At 45.6% G+C, this 15,346-nt stretch overlaps 1 protein-coding gene across 1 annotated transcript; it reads right to left on the reverse strand.

Moving 5' to 3' along the window:
* Positions 1-1,114: 1,114 nt before the first annotated feature.
* On the reverse strand, positions 1,115-9,684 carry TRIM16 (tripartite motif containing 16). The gene is made up of 6 exons (XM_081185300.1): positions 8,942-9,684; positions 6,294-6,389; positions 4,375-4,608; positions 2,685-2,856; positions 2,494-2,589; positions 1,115-2,343 (listed from the first exon to the last, which is right to left on the reverse strand). Exons 1-6 carry the CDS (start codon positions 9,503-9,505, stop codon positions 1,676-1,678), a joined length of 1,830 nt encoding a protein of 609 aa, XP_081041426.1. The 5' UTR covers positions 9,506-9,684; the 3' UTR covers positions 1,115-1,675.
* Positions 9,685-15,346: the final 5,662 nt, after the last annotated feature.

Consider the following 15,346-nt stretch of genomic DNA (forward strand, 5'->3'; position numbering starts at 1 on the left):
TCCTTGGGAGCTAGAAACCTGAGTGCATAGCCTTCTTTGCCTGTGTACACATTGTACATTTAAAGGACATTCATAGCACCTTTCCCCCTCCAATATTTCTTTGCACTGTAGTTGCTTAGGAGTTGCTGGGAACTGTAAATCTGTGAGGGTCAAACGTATGCTTCGAAACTGTTTCAAAGGTATACTGTGCACACAACTCTCAGGAAAGCCCACACACTCAAAAGTCTACATTGGTAGGCCTTTCCCTTGCCTAATCGAGGATGCTGGAAGCTACACAACTTTAGGAGTTCAAAGTTGTTTATGGGGCACAGGTTGTCCTAAAATCTTGACGTCATCAGCCTTTGCTTAAGCAGCAGAAGCTAGCTGAACAACTCCTTCTCTGGCTAGGATGGCTGGTACAGGAGGAGAAATTGTACAGAGAGGAGCTATGAGACATTTCTTTTGTGTCTGTGCAGTTTGAACTTCACATGTACTGGAGAAAAGGCAGTTTTATCATCACAGCCATTTCTCCTCCATTCCTGAATTCGCAAGTGAATGAAGTTAAAATAAAATAAGGTTTCCTTTTTGTAACGCACTTCCCACGGGAAAAAGGGAATTCTAGAGAAAAACAAAATCACTTAAAGAAAGGGAAACCTTGACCATTAGTTGCTTTGTTTCTCAGTTTAGAGGTGGTGTTTAACCGGCTAGCAAGCAAACAAAACTGTCAAGATGCAAATGACAGTTTACTCAGTGATAGCCTTGTCCAAAATGGTCCACACCCAAGTTTGCATGACCCCTGTCCTGAATCAACAGCCTTTGTACTTGCCACATACTGTGAACCTGTGGGTCGGGGCCGTGCTCATTTGATTTTTGTGAGCACCTAGTATTAAAAAATCAATCAATCAATCAATGATGATCTGCTTTGCTATAGGCCAGGAATGGGCAACAGGTGGCCCACAAACAAGGTCTAGGCCCTGGGACAATTTCACCTGGTCCATTGTTATCCAGCCACATTTCACTCAATGTAATGTTATTCGTTTAGAAAATCCAAACCACAGATTTTTCCAGACAGTGCAAGCAGAAAACAAATGCTGACACCATATCAAAACAGTCAAAGAATCAAAACATGATAAAATGTGATAAATAATAAACCAACGTTTATTCAACCTGCCAAAATAATGCAGCAAATGAGAAATGCCCACAATTTCCTTTGCTAAGAAAGAACAGTTGTTTTCAGAAACTGAGCAGCTCTAATGCTGTGGTACTGCTCATCCAGGCCACATGACAAGAGAACTGGAGACTTGCAGCGCTGACGCTGATGTTGTTAAAAATGCTTCTTTACAGTTGAGCATCAGGGAGCAGGTGAACACTGAGGCAGCCAATGCCAGTTTTGAAAGGTACATCAGTTCCCTACAAAGTAAACAGCGTGACCTTGGAGATTCCCTTTCCCCCAGCTGTTTCTCAATTTGGAGAAGATATTTAGTGGGCTAGCAGGCAACCAAAAAGGTAAACATGCAACAAAACAATTCAGCTCACCCGATTTTGTGATGTGTTTGTTGGCCAGATAAAAGTATTGCCCTAATACGGATATTTGATTCCCCCCCCCCCTTAGAGGCCATCATGTCTGCCTTTACCTTTTAATTAATTCAGTGGCACACTTGTAGTAAGAAGGAGTGCCCATGATCACATCACTTAATCAATTGCTGTGTCCCGACTCCGATGTCTTGGTACTTGCCTCTGCTTGGCTCTCAGGTGCCAAGACCGTACTGGAAGAAGCTGCTTCTCCCAAGTGAGCAGGAAGAGGTGCCAGGGTGGCCTCAGCCTCATCCCACAACTTGACAATCTGCACACTGTTCTCCTTCTTGGATAGCCAGAAGGCTGGGTAGAGAGGTTCAGTAAACTTGCACTCAAACTTATGCAAAAGAGTCATGACATCCGAAGCAATGCCGTAAAAGGAGAGGGTGCCCCTGGGGTAATCCAGGTAAACTCCTATCCTGCTGAATCCCTGGACTTTCAATGGTGTCTCCACATCACTGTGCCAAGCGGAGAACTCCTTCCCATTCCACTTAACACACCAGGAGAAGTCATTCCCCGAGATGCAGCTGTTGCTTTCGGAACCCTTCCGATCAATGCTCTTGTTTGTCATGCCAATGTAAACGCCAGCCCCAAATATCTCGACTTCAAAGTAGTAGCGGCTGATGTATAAGCTTTTGCCCGACAGCACCTGGCGCCAGTGGTGAAATCTCTCTGGGTGATCTGGGTACGGGTGCTCCCATGGCGTGGTGTTGGTGACTTTGTGGTTGTCTTCCAAGAGCCTCAAATAGCGATGAGCAGTAACCGGGTCAAACGTCAATGGGCAAATATCTTTGGAGGAACAAGAAATATATTGTATTAGTTTAAAACCACTGTTTCCTCTCGCTGTTCCCCTCAAAACTCTGCTCAGCAAACTGACAGGCTTGCTCTTAAGAGTCTATTCATCTGAAAGATACAGTCATGTATATAATTATGCCTTACATTTCAAGAAGTCACTCCTGCTTTTCGGTTCTGGGGCCGTTATGCGGTGCTTGAATGGGATCATGGCGGACACCATTGTTTTGATGCCAGCGTCCTCTGCAAAAAGAAAAGTAACACAACAGCTTAGTTGCAGGAACAACAGAGGAAATGGTCACTGGACTGGATGAGCGGGTTGGTAGGTAGGCACTCACCATCTTTAGCAAACTCCTGCAACTTGTCCTTGTAGGAAGTTTGTAAAAGTTGTAAAATATGTTCCGTGGACTCTGTGACCACCCTTCGGATCCCTGACAATTTGTCTTTTAGGCCAATGTAGACACTGGGCAACGTGTCGTCTCCTTCATTCTTCTTGAATTCACAGTATTCCTGTTAATAAATACCCAGATACATACATAAATACTGGTAGGGCCTCTCCAACCAACATATAATTGCCCAACCTCATTGCTACCTCCCCACACAGCAATTAGGCAAAACCAAACAAACCCTGCATCCATTGGTGGCAATGGAAGTTGTTTTAAAAGCCTAGTTGCAGTGCAAGGGCTGTTTTGTGGGGGGTCAGACACAGGTGAGAAGCCAAGGGTTAACCATTTCCACTCTGGGTGTTTGATTCCCTGCCCCCACCTCTCTCCCACACACAAACCTCACGCAACAATTAATATTTTTAAAACAACTATAGGAGTTGTTATTTAAGCCTAACTGGATTGCTTTTCAGGGGACTCACAGCTGGGCTGGGCTTATCCTTCCTTTCTAATGTGCTAAACAGGAAGATGCTGCAAAAGAGGGATATGCACTGCTTAGCCTGGCCTCACCCCCTGCAACTAACTGCTCTTCTGTGGCAGCTACAGAAAAGGAGGCACACATAATGCACATGATTGGTTCAAGTTATTGCAGCCTAATAACCTTCCCATTTCCTGACCATCATTGTTATTAATATTTATCTTCACTTTTCTTTTCCAAATCAACTCAAAGTGGCCAAATCCCAGGTCCAGAGACATAGCCCCTGTTTGGCAGGCCAAGACCCATCTCATCTCCTAACCCTGCTTGGGATGGGGAGCAGGAAGCAACAACTGCTCCAGATCAGGGCCTTGCGGGTACTCCAGGAAGGAGCTGGGCATCAGAACCATCCACAAAACTGCTCATTGTCTGATGGCTGCTAGGGCAGCAGTTTCATCCTTGCCTCTTTGGCTGGACAGCTCCACAGCTGATTCAGGTCTCCTGGTCTCAGACTTGCTCCTGCTGCTTCTGGAAAGTCAGACAGCTCCCCAATCTCATGGTACAGGAGGAGTTTGAGCCAAGAGGCTGAAGGCTGCAGAAATGAAGTACATGCATAGGAGCAGCGTCTCTCACCAGCAGCTTCTGCTCACTCAAATGCACACATTAGCTGCCCATACAGCAGCAGCTGGTCTCACAAACACATACACAACACATAGTTTAACGATGGAAGTTGCTCACACAGGAGACAGTGATGGGCACCAACTTGGATTGCTTTAAAAGAGGACAGGGCAATTTCGTGGAGGATACAGCTATCCATGGCCACTTGCCACCGATTGTCAATGTTCTACCTCCACTGTCAAACCTAGTATGTCTTTGTATATCACATGCTGGGAATCACAAGTGGGGGAGGGGTCTTTTGCACTTGGTTCCTGCTTGTGGCTTCCCAGAGGCATCTGGTTGGCCACTGTGAGAACAGGATGCTGGACTAGAAGGGCCACAAGGGACTGGTTAAGCATCTTAGATCACGCAAACACACACGCACAGCTTACAGAAAGAAATGCAATGAGACAGCAAGGGTTGCATTTCATTAGCATTTCCTTAACCCAAACATTTGACCATGTTAAGTCGGCAACACCAACTGACCGTTTGCCTCTTTGCCACTTAAGGTACCTTCAGAAAGATGATGTCATTCGTGTGTGTGGCCATCTTCTCCAGCCTGCTCTTGCATTCCTCCATCACCACCCGCTTGTTCTCAAGGTGGATCTTTATCCCATTAGCATGATTAACGGCACCACGCTCCTTCTCCTCTAGGAATGCTAGCACAACAGACTGAGTCTTCTTCACTGCTTGGAGCAGCTCCTCAAACTTCTCTTCCACCAAGGTTTTGACTTCAGATACAGAACTCTGCAGGGGGAGGAAATCACCATCTTCGTTATTGGAAAAGTAACATAGTGCAGTGGTTAGAGGTCCAGTGGTGTGGTGGTTCAAGTGTCAGACCAAGTCCTGGAAGTTCAGCAATCAAATCTCCATTCAGCTAAGAATGTCACTGAGTGGCCTTGGGTCTTGGGCCAGTCACTGTCTCTCATCCTAACCTACCTTAGAGCGTTATTGCAAACATAAAATAAGAAAGGAAAAGAGAACCATGTATGCCCCTTGAGCTCTTTGGAGCAAAGGTGGGATATAAATATAATAAATGGATTGATAAATGTGCCCATATTAATATGAGATGTGAGGGCAAAAGAAAGAAAAAAAGCTGTTGAAGGAGAGAAAACAGAAGGCACTGTGAAAATAAATGAGCAACAGAGACAGAGAATATCCCCTTCCTCTAGTAGACAGCCAACTCCTGACAAGACCAGTCTGTCAATAGCTGTCATTCAACTACTTGGCACTGGGAGTGTGCCATACCTGGTCAACATGGAGACAGAATCATCTACATCAGGGGTGGCAAACATACAGATTTTCAGATGGTGTTGGACTCTAACTCCCATCATCCCCTGCCAACACAATCAATGATTATGGATGATGGTAGCTGGAGTCCAAAAACATCTGAAGGGCCGTAAGTTCCCAACCCCCGAGATAAACCTTCAAGCCGGAGGAGCAACCCACAGAATATTTTACATTCCTCAGGCAACTACCAGGCTGGCAGAAGGGTTACGCAGTTTAAGAAGCTTTCCAATAAGTGAAAATGAATTGCATTAGTCACTCCTCTATTATTTTAAGGAGGACCAACCCTGTGGGAACCTCCCAGCCACGTAGAAATGTTACTCATCTGCTGGATGATATCATCAAGCTTTTGTTTCCACAGCAGAAACCCACATAGCGATTGAGCCTGCCACTCCTCTTCCACATTGGCCATCAAAGTTGGCACATGTGAGAAACAATCCAGACAAGGTAAGAAGTGTTTTGGGTCCATAGGAACACTGATCCTACGGTCACAGATTTTGTGGCTATACTTTGAGAAGAATCAAAGAACAAGATGAGCATAAAAGGGGGAATGAGAGAGATCAAAATGATTAAAATGCTAAACCACAAACTTTAGTCCCTGTTTTTCCATGATGACAATGGTCATCATCAGCACTCAGCATCCTAGGGGGACTACCATGGTCCTTCACATCATGAAGCTACATCTGCAAGCCATCATTTGGATTTCCCAGAGAGTTACGACATCAGATGCCCCAGGGCATCCTTCCCGAAGCCAGTGCCCTCCAAATGTTTTGGGCTCCAATTCCAATCATCCCTGACCATTGGGCATGCTGGGATGGGAGTTGGTGTCCAACAACATCCGTAGGGCACCAGGTTGCTCCTGGACATTATGAGAAATTGTTGCTGTTGCTAACACTACCAGCTATGCCTGAGGGGTCCACCAGAGGACATTTTGCCCAGGACCTTTCCAAACCTGGAGCCAGTCCTGGTCCAGATTGTTTTGTGGGGTTACAGTCAGTTAGCAAAGTCTACGAAGATACAGCCTGCTTATAACAAAGAGAGGGCTGTGGGTATGCCTTTCTTAATACAGTACAATACAGCCAATTTGAGACAACCTGAACAGGAACTTAGCTGCAAAGAAAGAGGTGGCCTAGTGAAAATCTTACCACTATAGACTCTGAATTTCTCTGCAGCTTTTCAATTGCATTTTCTGCTGACTTCAGTTTCCAGTCATAGCCTGCTTGGAGCTGAATAAGTTCGTACTGTGGGTAGATAAAATCAGAGGTTATTGGAAGAGGCAACTCAACAGCAGTTTTTAAAAGCCATGAATCAAATGGAAATATCCATTTTCCCTTAAAAGCAATCAATCTGGGATTCGTATCCCCTAAGGGCCAAAGTGCACATTGCATTAAATGCGCAATCATGGGCTAACAAACTGAGACAGATAGTTCGTCGGTAGGAAAGCTTAGCCCATCAGATGTACCTGATGAGGATGCACTGCCCTTCAAGGACAAGGTTTGAAGTTTGGGATACTCTTGGAACCCAACTTTGCCATGGGATTGTTTTCACAGCTTTGACCAGTGTGCCAGCTGTGCCCTTTCCTGGAGAAATCAGATTGATACTGTCACACGTGTTTTGATCACATCTATTCTAGAGGAGATGCCTGCAATGTGCTCCACATGAGGCGCCTTTGAAAGGTATTCAGAAACTTCTGCTGAGGCAAGATGTGGCAGGAATAATGTTAGCCAGTTTTGCTTTCCGAAGCAACATTTTGCTGAAATATACTACATTATTTGGTTCCTCTGGGCCTTTAAGGTGGGGGCAGATCTACTTGTGACTAAGAGCATGTTCACACTGCATGTCCACATGCATTTAATACTGCATGCAGGTGCATTTTGGGGGTGCTAAACACATGGCGGCGTCCCCATGTCATTCATATACCACATCTCCAGTTGATCTAAATTTGCATTCTTCAGGGGGATAGATTATGAGTTTAACAAATCCCTTTGGTATTAAATATGAAACATCAAATAATAGTTCAATCCCAGAGAACAGGAATAGACAGACAAAGCCAAAAGCTCACACCTTCTACACAGGTAGTCATAACGGCTATGAATACCTGCCTCTTTCACACAAACTATGATTCACAGCAATTTCTGGAATTACTGCTACATTATAAAAGCCTCAGGCTGGGAAAGTTTCAATGTAGAATCTGAGACATGGAAACAATCATCCAAATGGGAGGAAATCAGAACTCCTTCGTAATTGTTTGCCCAAAACTGCACCCTAATTCATCATTAAGAACACCGGGCACTCCTTTGAGATTATTGCTGTAGGTCTGTTTACTTTTAAGCTAAATATTTTACAAGGAGCATGTAAAGTCCATGCTTGTTTTTGCCTAAACATCTGAATGAAAGATGCAGCGGCTTATTTTTAACACTGGGTGAAATGTGTGTTCATATTCAGTGGTTTAAATAACACCCACCTTGCATAACTACTGGGGGGGGGGGTGATACGAGTGTGATAGAAAGGGAAAGTGGAAAGGAGGAAGTAATTATTACATTACTTCTTACATTCTGTCCTTCCTCCCACATAGCCAACAATCATAAAATGACGACGTTAAAACCAGCATTTTAAAACCTCAGTTCAGAATACCTTGCAATATCCAATACGCTACAATGGATATTATAACACAAATCATATCAATGGAGGTACTGTAATTATGCTCCACTGCTCCAGTACCCCATGAGAGTAAATTTCTAAGCTGCTGCCTAATTCAAGATAGTGTGGGAGACCATTTGATCTCAACTGGACAGGAGTTCTGTAACTAGGGTGCCACCACTGAGAAAGCCCTACTTCATGCAGTGGTTCCTTGAACCATATACCACTGGGTGCAAGTAGAGTTCAATGCGCACAATTGCCACAACAATGCTAACTATCTCTGAGTGAATGAATCTTAACTTTAATAGCTATTGGTCCCATGATGGTGTCGTATATTGGAAACTCTCGCTGCAGCTGAGGATCTTTCCAGTTCAATTTCTACCTCGAGCTTCTATCCGTAGGAATTATGCCTGCTGAACTACTGATTCTCTTGTCCTGTGGCAGCTGCATTTTTGTCTCAGTCCTCACTGAGAGTCAAGACATAAAGCCAAGGGCTGAGCCACAGAGCCAGTCATCTAAACTGCCAGAAATACAGGCATGTGTCAGCATTTGACATTCAGTCACAGCTTCCCAGCATCTGTATCCAAGTGCCAAAAGCTGATCTGTGCCAAATTCTGCATGTGTTGCCAGTGGTGACACAACCAGTTCAGTCCTTAGTAATATAGCAAACTCCCCAGTTGCCCTGGGCTTGGGATAATTGCAAGCAGGCCCCGAGTGTAGATAACACTTGGCAATACCACCCTTTTCTAACAGAAAGCAGGCACACCCCATTTTTGTCCATCCAACTTTTGTCAGATTTCCCCTGAACTGTGATCCCTTCTGTGGGATAGCCTCCTGGGTTTCATAATATGTCAAGCTACATAACCATGAAACCCCAGGCATCTGACATTTGCAGCAAAACCCTAGCATGTTTACTCAGCAGCAAGCTCAGCTGCATTCAATGAAGCCTGTTCTCCAGTAAGTTTGCAATTCTAAAACAATCTTAACATGATATCAAGCAGGAATCCCTCCAGCAGCACTCTGGGCCAGCCACGAACATGTAAAAAGGCTGTGCGCGTATGAATGAGAACTCTAGGCCCCATATTTCCTAGCAAGCCAGTATCCCATGACATTCCCCCTGAACATTGACAGCGCTCAGAAAGCTACAATTTACCTCCTTTTCTTTCCTGGCTACCCCACAGGTGACAGCCTTATGTCCCTGGTGTCCATCTGCAAGGCACTCCTCACAGACACACACAAGGTCAGTATGGCAGAACCAACCGAGGTGCCTCTTGTGGACTTCGCAGCTCTGCATGTCAATGTCCTTCATTGGATCCATAAGCTTATGGGTCTGGAGTTTGGCGTTCTCCAAGTGAGGCTTCAAGTGATCCTGGCAATAGTTCACCATGCAGGTCAAGCAGGACTTCACCGCCAGCACCTTCTCAGCCAAGCAGAAGTCACAGAGGACCTCTTCTCCCTCTACCGCATCCCCTTCCCCAATCTTGCCTGGTGGCTCCTCTTGGGGTCCATTTTCAGTCACATTCTCTCCCAGGCCTACTCCATTGCTGGGAGCGTGTCCTCTTCCTGGATCCGATGACAGAGGGTCTGCTTCATTTTTCAACCCTACGCTCTCACACTCTTCCTCGCAGATCTGTGATCCATTTGCCGCATGGATGGAGTCTTCAAGTATCAGTTCTTGAGGCAGTTCTTTGGGACGGCTGGAATCAGAGTCAGCCATTTTATAATATCTCCTGAACAGAGCTGCTTCTCCAACTCCGACAGCTGCTGCCTTCTAAGGTGTTTGCACTGTAGCTGCACGCAGTCCAGATATGAAAGAACAGTCACACCTGAACACTCCTCAGCGCCTCAGGATATTAACTCTTTCCCGTCACCTTCCATAAGCTTGAGTTAAATTACGCAGCTTGGCATCCAATAAAATAAGCTGCTGACATGCTCAGCCTCTTCTCTGTTAAGATTGCTGTGAATAAGCACCAATCCACAAGTGGCTAGTTATCTTTCTTATTTTCAAAAGGAAGGGGGAGGCCCTAACCAGAAGGCGATGGTGCGTAGTTCAGGAAATACCTGGCATTATTACTCATTCCTTCTCTCAGCTTAACTCTGAGTAATGTATACAGACCAAAAGGCTTTTCTGAAGCCGGAATGTGGCTTGGGAGGCACGAGAAAGAATTGTTCAAGACAGCGATGGGAAACTCCGTGGCTTTTCGGATTTTGCTGAACTCCAGCTCCCATCAGCCCCAGCAATAGGGCAATGGTCAGGGATGAAGGGAGGCAGAGTCCAGCCATACCTGGTCCCCAACCCTGGTGCAAGAACACGCTGCACAATCCTATACATTTCTGCTCAGAAGTCCCGTTGCATGAAATTGGAAACCAAAAGAAAAAGGCACAGCACAAGAATGATTCAAATTAATATGGCAATATGTGGGGGGGTTGGGGGGGGCAGACCGTCAAAGCAAATAAAAGCATCCAAACAAGAAAATGTGGAGGACAACTCTTATGGACAGTTCTATGGGTTCAGACAGCACAATCCCACTGAACTTCATGAACTGCGTCAGACTTTGCTTAAGCTAACATGCTCTGGGATACACTACTAGTTGATTATTCAATGCTACCCAACAGGTTTTGAGATTGATCACACATGGTCTGAGAAGCCAATGAAGAGGAGGGCTTGGGGTGAGGAATCAGGAAGATACAAGGACCTGAGAGGGAACTTCATCAAGATTCTGAATATTCAGGTTGCAGATTGTACGTTCTCTGGGCAATGTGCACATTCTCTCATCATTATGCATAGTCTCCAAGAAACATGCCTTTTTTCTATCTCTAGTTCAGAAGCTAGCAATGTGAAGGCACTGGGCTGCTTGTCAATCACAGCTTAATCTTACATGACCCACAACATACCCTTCCCAGATCAGCTGATAGGGTGTAGGGCTCCAGAAAAGACTTTTTTTTTTTTTGCATTTCATCCTCTTTTTTATCCCTCTCAGCTGTTTTCCACTCAGCTGCACAACGCAAGCAAAATTGTAGGGAGAGGAAAGTTTTAAATCCTGCCTCCCACCATCCTGATGTAAATTGCCCCTCCTGTCATGCTGCTATTGAGCTTAGGGGAAAACTCGAAAGCAGCATGGGGGGTCAATCATCATTAGAATTGTAGTGAAGGGAAGAGTTAACCACCTGTGCTGGTCCCGTGGGTTACCCAAGAGGCGAGGTCCAAGTCCGGTCCATGGTCAAAGATGCAACGTGGAGGCAGTCCGTAGTAGCTGAAGCTGGGTGCAGGACAGGGAGTCGGGTGAAGTCAGGAACAGGCTTGCAAGCAGGGAGCCAGGGCGGGTCAGGAGCTCAGGCAGGAACTAGCAACCAACAATGTTGCTCCCACAACTTGGGACTGGGGCTGGCCGGCTTTTATCTGCCCCGAGGCATAGGGTGGCCCTGATTCTATGATTCTATGATTCTATGATTCTATGACTCGCCTCTCCTGGCCTGGAGGCTAGCACTCCTCCTGTGGGAATTTAGTTCCCTCCACCTCTCTGCCCTGAGCCTCTGCAGCTCAGGAGAGGCTGGAGGGTTACGGGACCCAGAGGCAACCTCACCTTCCTCTGACGGGGCTGAGAGTGGAGCACCTGCAGGCAATGGGTCCTCCATCAGCTCAGGAGCCAGAGCAGACTCAGTTGGTTCTGGAGGCGGGGGATCCTGTGCAGTCTGGGATTCCTCAGGTTCAGCATCCGAGTCCGAATCCCAGGCCATCACACCACCTGAGGAAGGGTTGCTCAGCAGAGAAAAGAGGGCTGGGAGGGGCTTTCAATAAGCAGAAACTGAGTTTTCTTGTTGCACCATTTGGGTTTGCCTTAAGGAAGCAAGAGACCCTGCAGCCTCCATGCATTAAAGCCCTGTTTCTCCTACTGGTCCCCTTCACCCTCTCTCTGCTGCCCTGCCTTCTGCAGCAAACAGGAGTTCGGTTTGTGTTCCCCACAACAGATGAGAAAGAGAGGGTGGGCAAAGGGATCTGAGGGAGGGCTATGGGGCAGGGAGCCAACCAGCTGGATAGTCTCCCTGCTGCCTCAAGACATTTAAAGGATTCTCATATGAAGACATGACAAATATTGATTTAGGTGCATTGTTGCTTAGGAAAAATCCAAACATTGTGGCCCCAGTTTGCCATGTATTCTTAACGAAACCTGTTTTTTGAACCCAGCCTTTTGCCTGTACAGTTTCATAGAATCATAGAATCATAGAATCATAGAATCATAGAATCATAGAATCATAGAATCATAGAATCATAGAGTTGGAAGAGACCACAGGGGCCATCGAGTCCAACCCCCTGCCAAGCAGGAAACACCATCAGAGCACTCCTGACATATGGTTGTCAGGCCTCTGCTTAAAGACCTCCAAAGAAGGAGACTCCACCACACTCCTTGGCAGCAAATTCCACTGTCGAACAGCTCTTACTGTCAGGAAGTTCTTCCTAATGTTTAGGTGGAATCTTCTTTCTTGTAGTTTGGATCCATTGCTCTGCGTCCGCTTCTCTGGAGCAGCAGAAAACAACCTTTCTCCCTCCTCTATATGACATCCTTTTATATATTTGAACATGGCTATCATATCACCCCTTAACCTCCTCTTCTCCAGGCTAAACATGCCCAGCTCCCTTAGCCGTTCCTCATAAGGCATCGTTTCCAGACCTTTGACCATTTTGGTTGCCCTCCTCTGGACACGTTCCAGTTTGTCAGTGTCCTTCTTGAACTGTGGTACCCAGAACTGGACACAGTACTCCAGGTGAGGTCTGACCAGAGCAGAATACAGTGGCACTATTACTTCCCTTGATCTAGATGCTATACTCCTATTGATGCAGCCCAGAATTGCATTGGCTTTTTTAGCTGCCGCGTCACACTGTTGGCTCATGTCAAGTTTGTGGTCAACCAAGACTCCTAGATCCTTTTCACATGTACTGCTCTCAAGCCAGGCCTCACCCATCTTGTATTTGTGCCTCTCATTTTTTTTGCCCAAGTGCAATACTTTACATTTCTCCCTGTTAAAGTTCATCTTGTTTGTTTTGGCCCAGTTCTCTAATCTGTCAAGGTCGTTTTGAAGTGTGATCCTGTCCTCTGGGGTGTTAGCCACCCCTCCCAGTTTGGTGTCATCTGCAAATTTGATCAGGATGCCCTTGAGTCCATCATCCAAGTCGTTGATAAAGATGTTGAATAAGACCGGGCCCAAGACAGAACCCTGTGGCACCCCACTAGTCACTCTTCTCCAGGATGAAGAGGAACCATTGATGAGCACCCTTTGGGTTCGGTCAGTCAGCCAGTTACAAATCCACTGAGTGGTAGCATAGTCAAGACCGCATTTTACCAGCTTCTTTACAAGAATATCATGGGACACCTTGTCAAATGCCTTGCTGAAATCAAGGTAGGCTACATCCACTGCGTTCCCTTCATCTACCAGGCTTGTAATTCTGTCAAAAAACAAGATCATGTTAGTCTGACATGACTTATTTTTCAGAAATCCATTCTGACTATTGGCTATTGGCATTCCTCACAGACTGTTTGCTTAATGATCTGCTCCAGAATCTTCCCTGGTATTGATGTCAGACTGACTGGGCAATAATTATTTGGGTCCTCTCTTTCCCCCTTTTTGAAAATAGGGACAACATTTGCCCTCCTCCAGTCTGCCGGGACTTCACCTGTTCTCCAGGAATTCTCAAAGATGACTGCCAGTGGTTCTGAGATCACATCTGCCAGTTCTTTTAATACTCTTGGATGCAGTTCATCTGGCCCTGGAGACTTGAATACATCTAAACTAGCCAAGTATTCTTGTACTATCTCCTTAGTTATTCTGGGCTGTGTTTCCTCTGCTGAATCATTTGCTCCAAATTCTTCAGGTCGGGCATTGTTTTCTTTATAGGAGAAGACTGAGGCAAAGAAGGCATTGTGTCCCCTGTTTGCATTTCACCATCTTCTCCTCTGAGTGACCCCACTGTTTCTTTGTTCTTCCTTTTGCTACGGACATACCCATAAAAGCCTTTTTTGTTGCTTTTAACCTCTCTAGCAAGCCTGAGTTCATTCTGTGCTTTAGCTTTTCTGACTTTGTGTTTACATGTGCTGGCTATTTGTTTGAATTCCTCTTTGGTGGTTTCCCCCCTTTTCCATTTTTTGTACACATCCTTTTTTAATCTGAACTCAGTTAAAAGTTCTTTAGATAGCCACCCTGGCTTCTTTAGGCACCTTCCATGTTTCTGTCTCATTGGTATTGCCTGAAGTTGTGCTTTTACTATCTCCCTCTTACAAACTCCCAGCCATCATGAACTCCCTTTCCTTTTAGTATTACTGTCCATGGGATCTCACCCAGCACTTCCCTAAGTTTTATGAAGTCGGCTTTCTTAAAGTCAAGAAATTGAGTCCTAGTATGCTTGGCTGCTCCTTTCCGCTGTATAGTAAACTTCAGAAGAGCATGATCACTCGTGCCTAATGATCCTTCCACTTCTACCCCACTAACCAGGTCATCAACACTGGTTAGGACCAGATCTAAAATGGCTGTTCCTCTTGTTGCTTCTCCCACTTTCTGGACAATGAAGTTGTCTGCAAGGCCAGTGAGGAATCTGTTTGACCTTATGCTCTTGGCTGAGTTTGGCATCCAACAAATATCCGGGTAATTGAAGTCCCCCATTACTACTATCTCCCTTCCTTTTGCATGCTTGGCCATCTGCTCCAGGAAGGCATCATCTATGTCCTCCGTTTGGCTTGGGGCTCTATAGTAAACTCCCACAATGAGGTCTCTGTTATTCTTCTCTCCCTTAATTTTGACCCAAATGCTCTCACTTTGGCTTTGAGGTTCTAAATCTTGGATCTCTTCACAGGTATACACATCCCTGACATATAACGCCACTCCTCCTCCTTTCTTGTCTGGTCTGTTTCTCTGAAATAGATTGTATCCCTCCATTATTACATTCCAATCGTCGGACTTATCCCACCAGGTTTCAGTGATGCCTATTATGTCATATTTAGTTTGCTGTACCAAGAGCTCAAGCTCATCTTGTTTATTTCCCATGCTTTGTGCATTAGTGTACAGACACTGAAGTCCATTAATCATTCCCCCGTGTCTCTTATTTAAGGATTTGTTCCTCCCACCACTAGGTCTGCGTGCTGTTTGCTCCATTTGGTCTATGACATTTGGATGATCATCTTCATCAGTTGATAGATTCCTACCTTCAGGAGCACTGTCTTCCTCCCCCATATTAGTCAGTTTAAAGCCCTCCTGATGAGGTTTCTGAGATTTTTGGCAAAAACATTCCTCCCAACCGTTGTGAGGTGCAGCCCATCGCTTGCCAGAAGTCCATCTTCAAGAAACTGCAGTCCGTGATCTAAGAATCCAAACCGTTCCTGTTTACACCATTTGCGAAGCCAGCTGTTCACTTCCACTATTTTTCCCTCTCTCCCTGGGCCACGTCGTTCAACTGGGAGGATAGATGAGATGACAATTTGTGCATTTAATTGCTTCAATTTCCTGCCCAGAGCCTCGTAGTCTCTTTTGATCTTCTGGAGGCTATTGCTTGCAGTGTCATTGGTTCCCA

This window comes from Podarcis bocagei (genome assembly GCF_964188305.1).
Source record: "Podarcis bocagei genome assembly, chromosome: 2".
Lineage (NCBI taxonomy): Eukaryota > Metazoa > Chordata > Lepidosauria > Squamata > Lacertidae > Podarcis > Podarcis bocagei.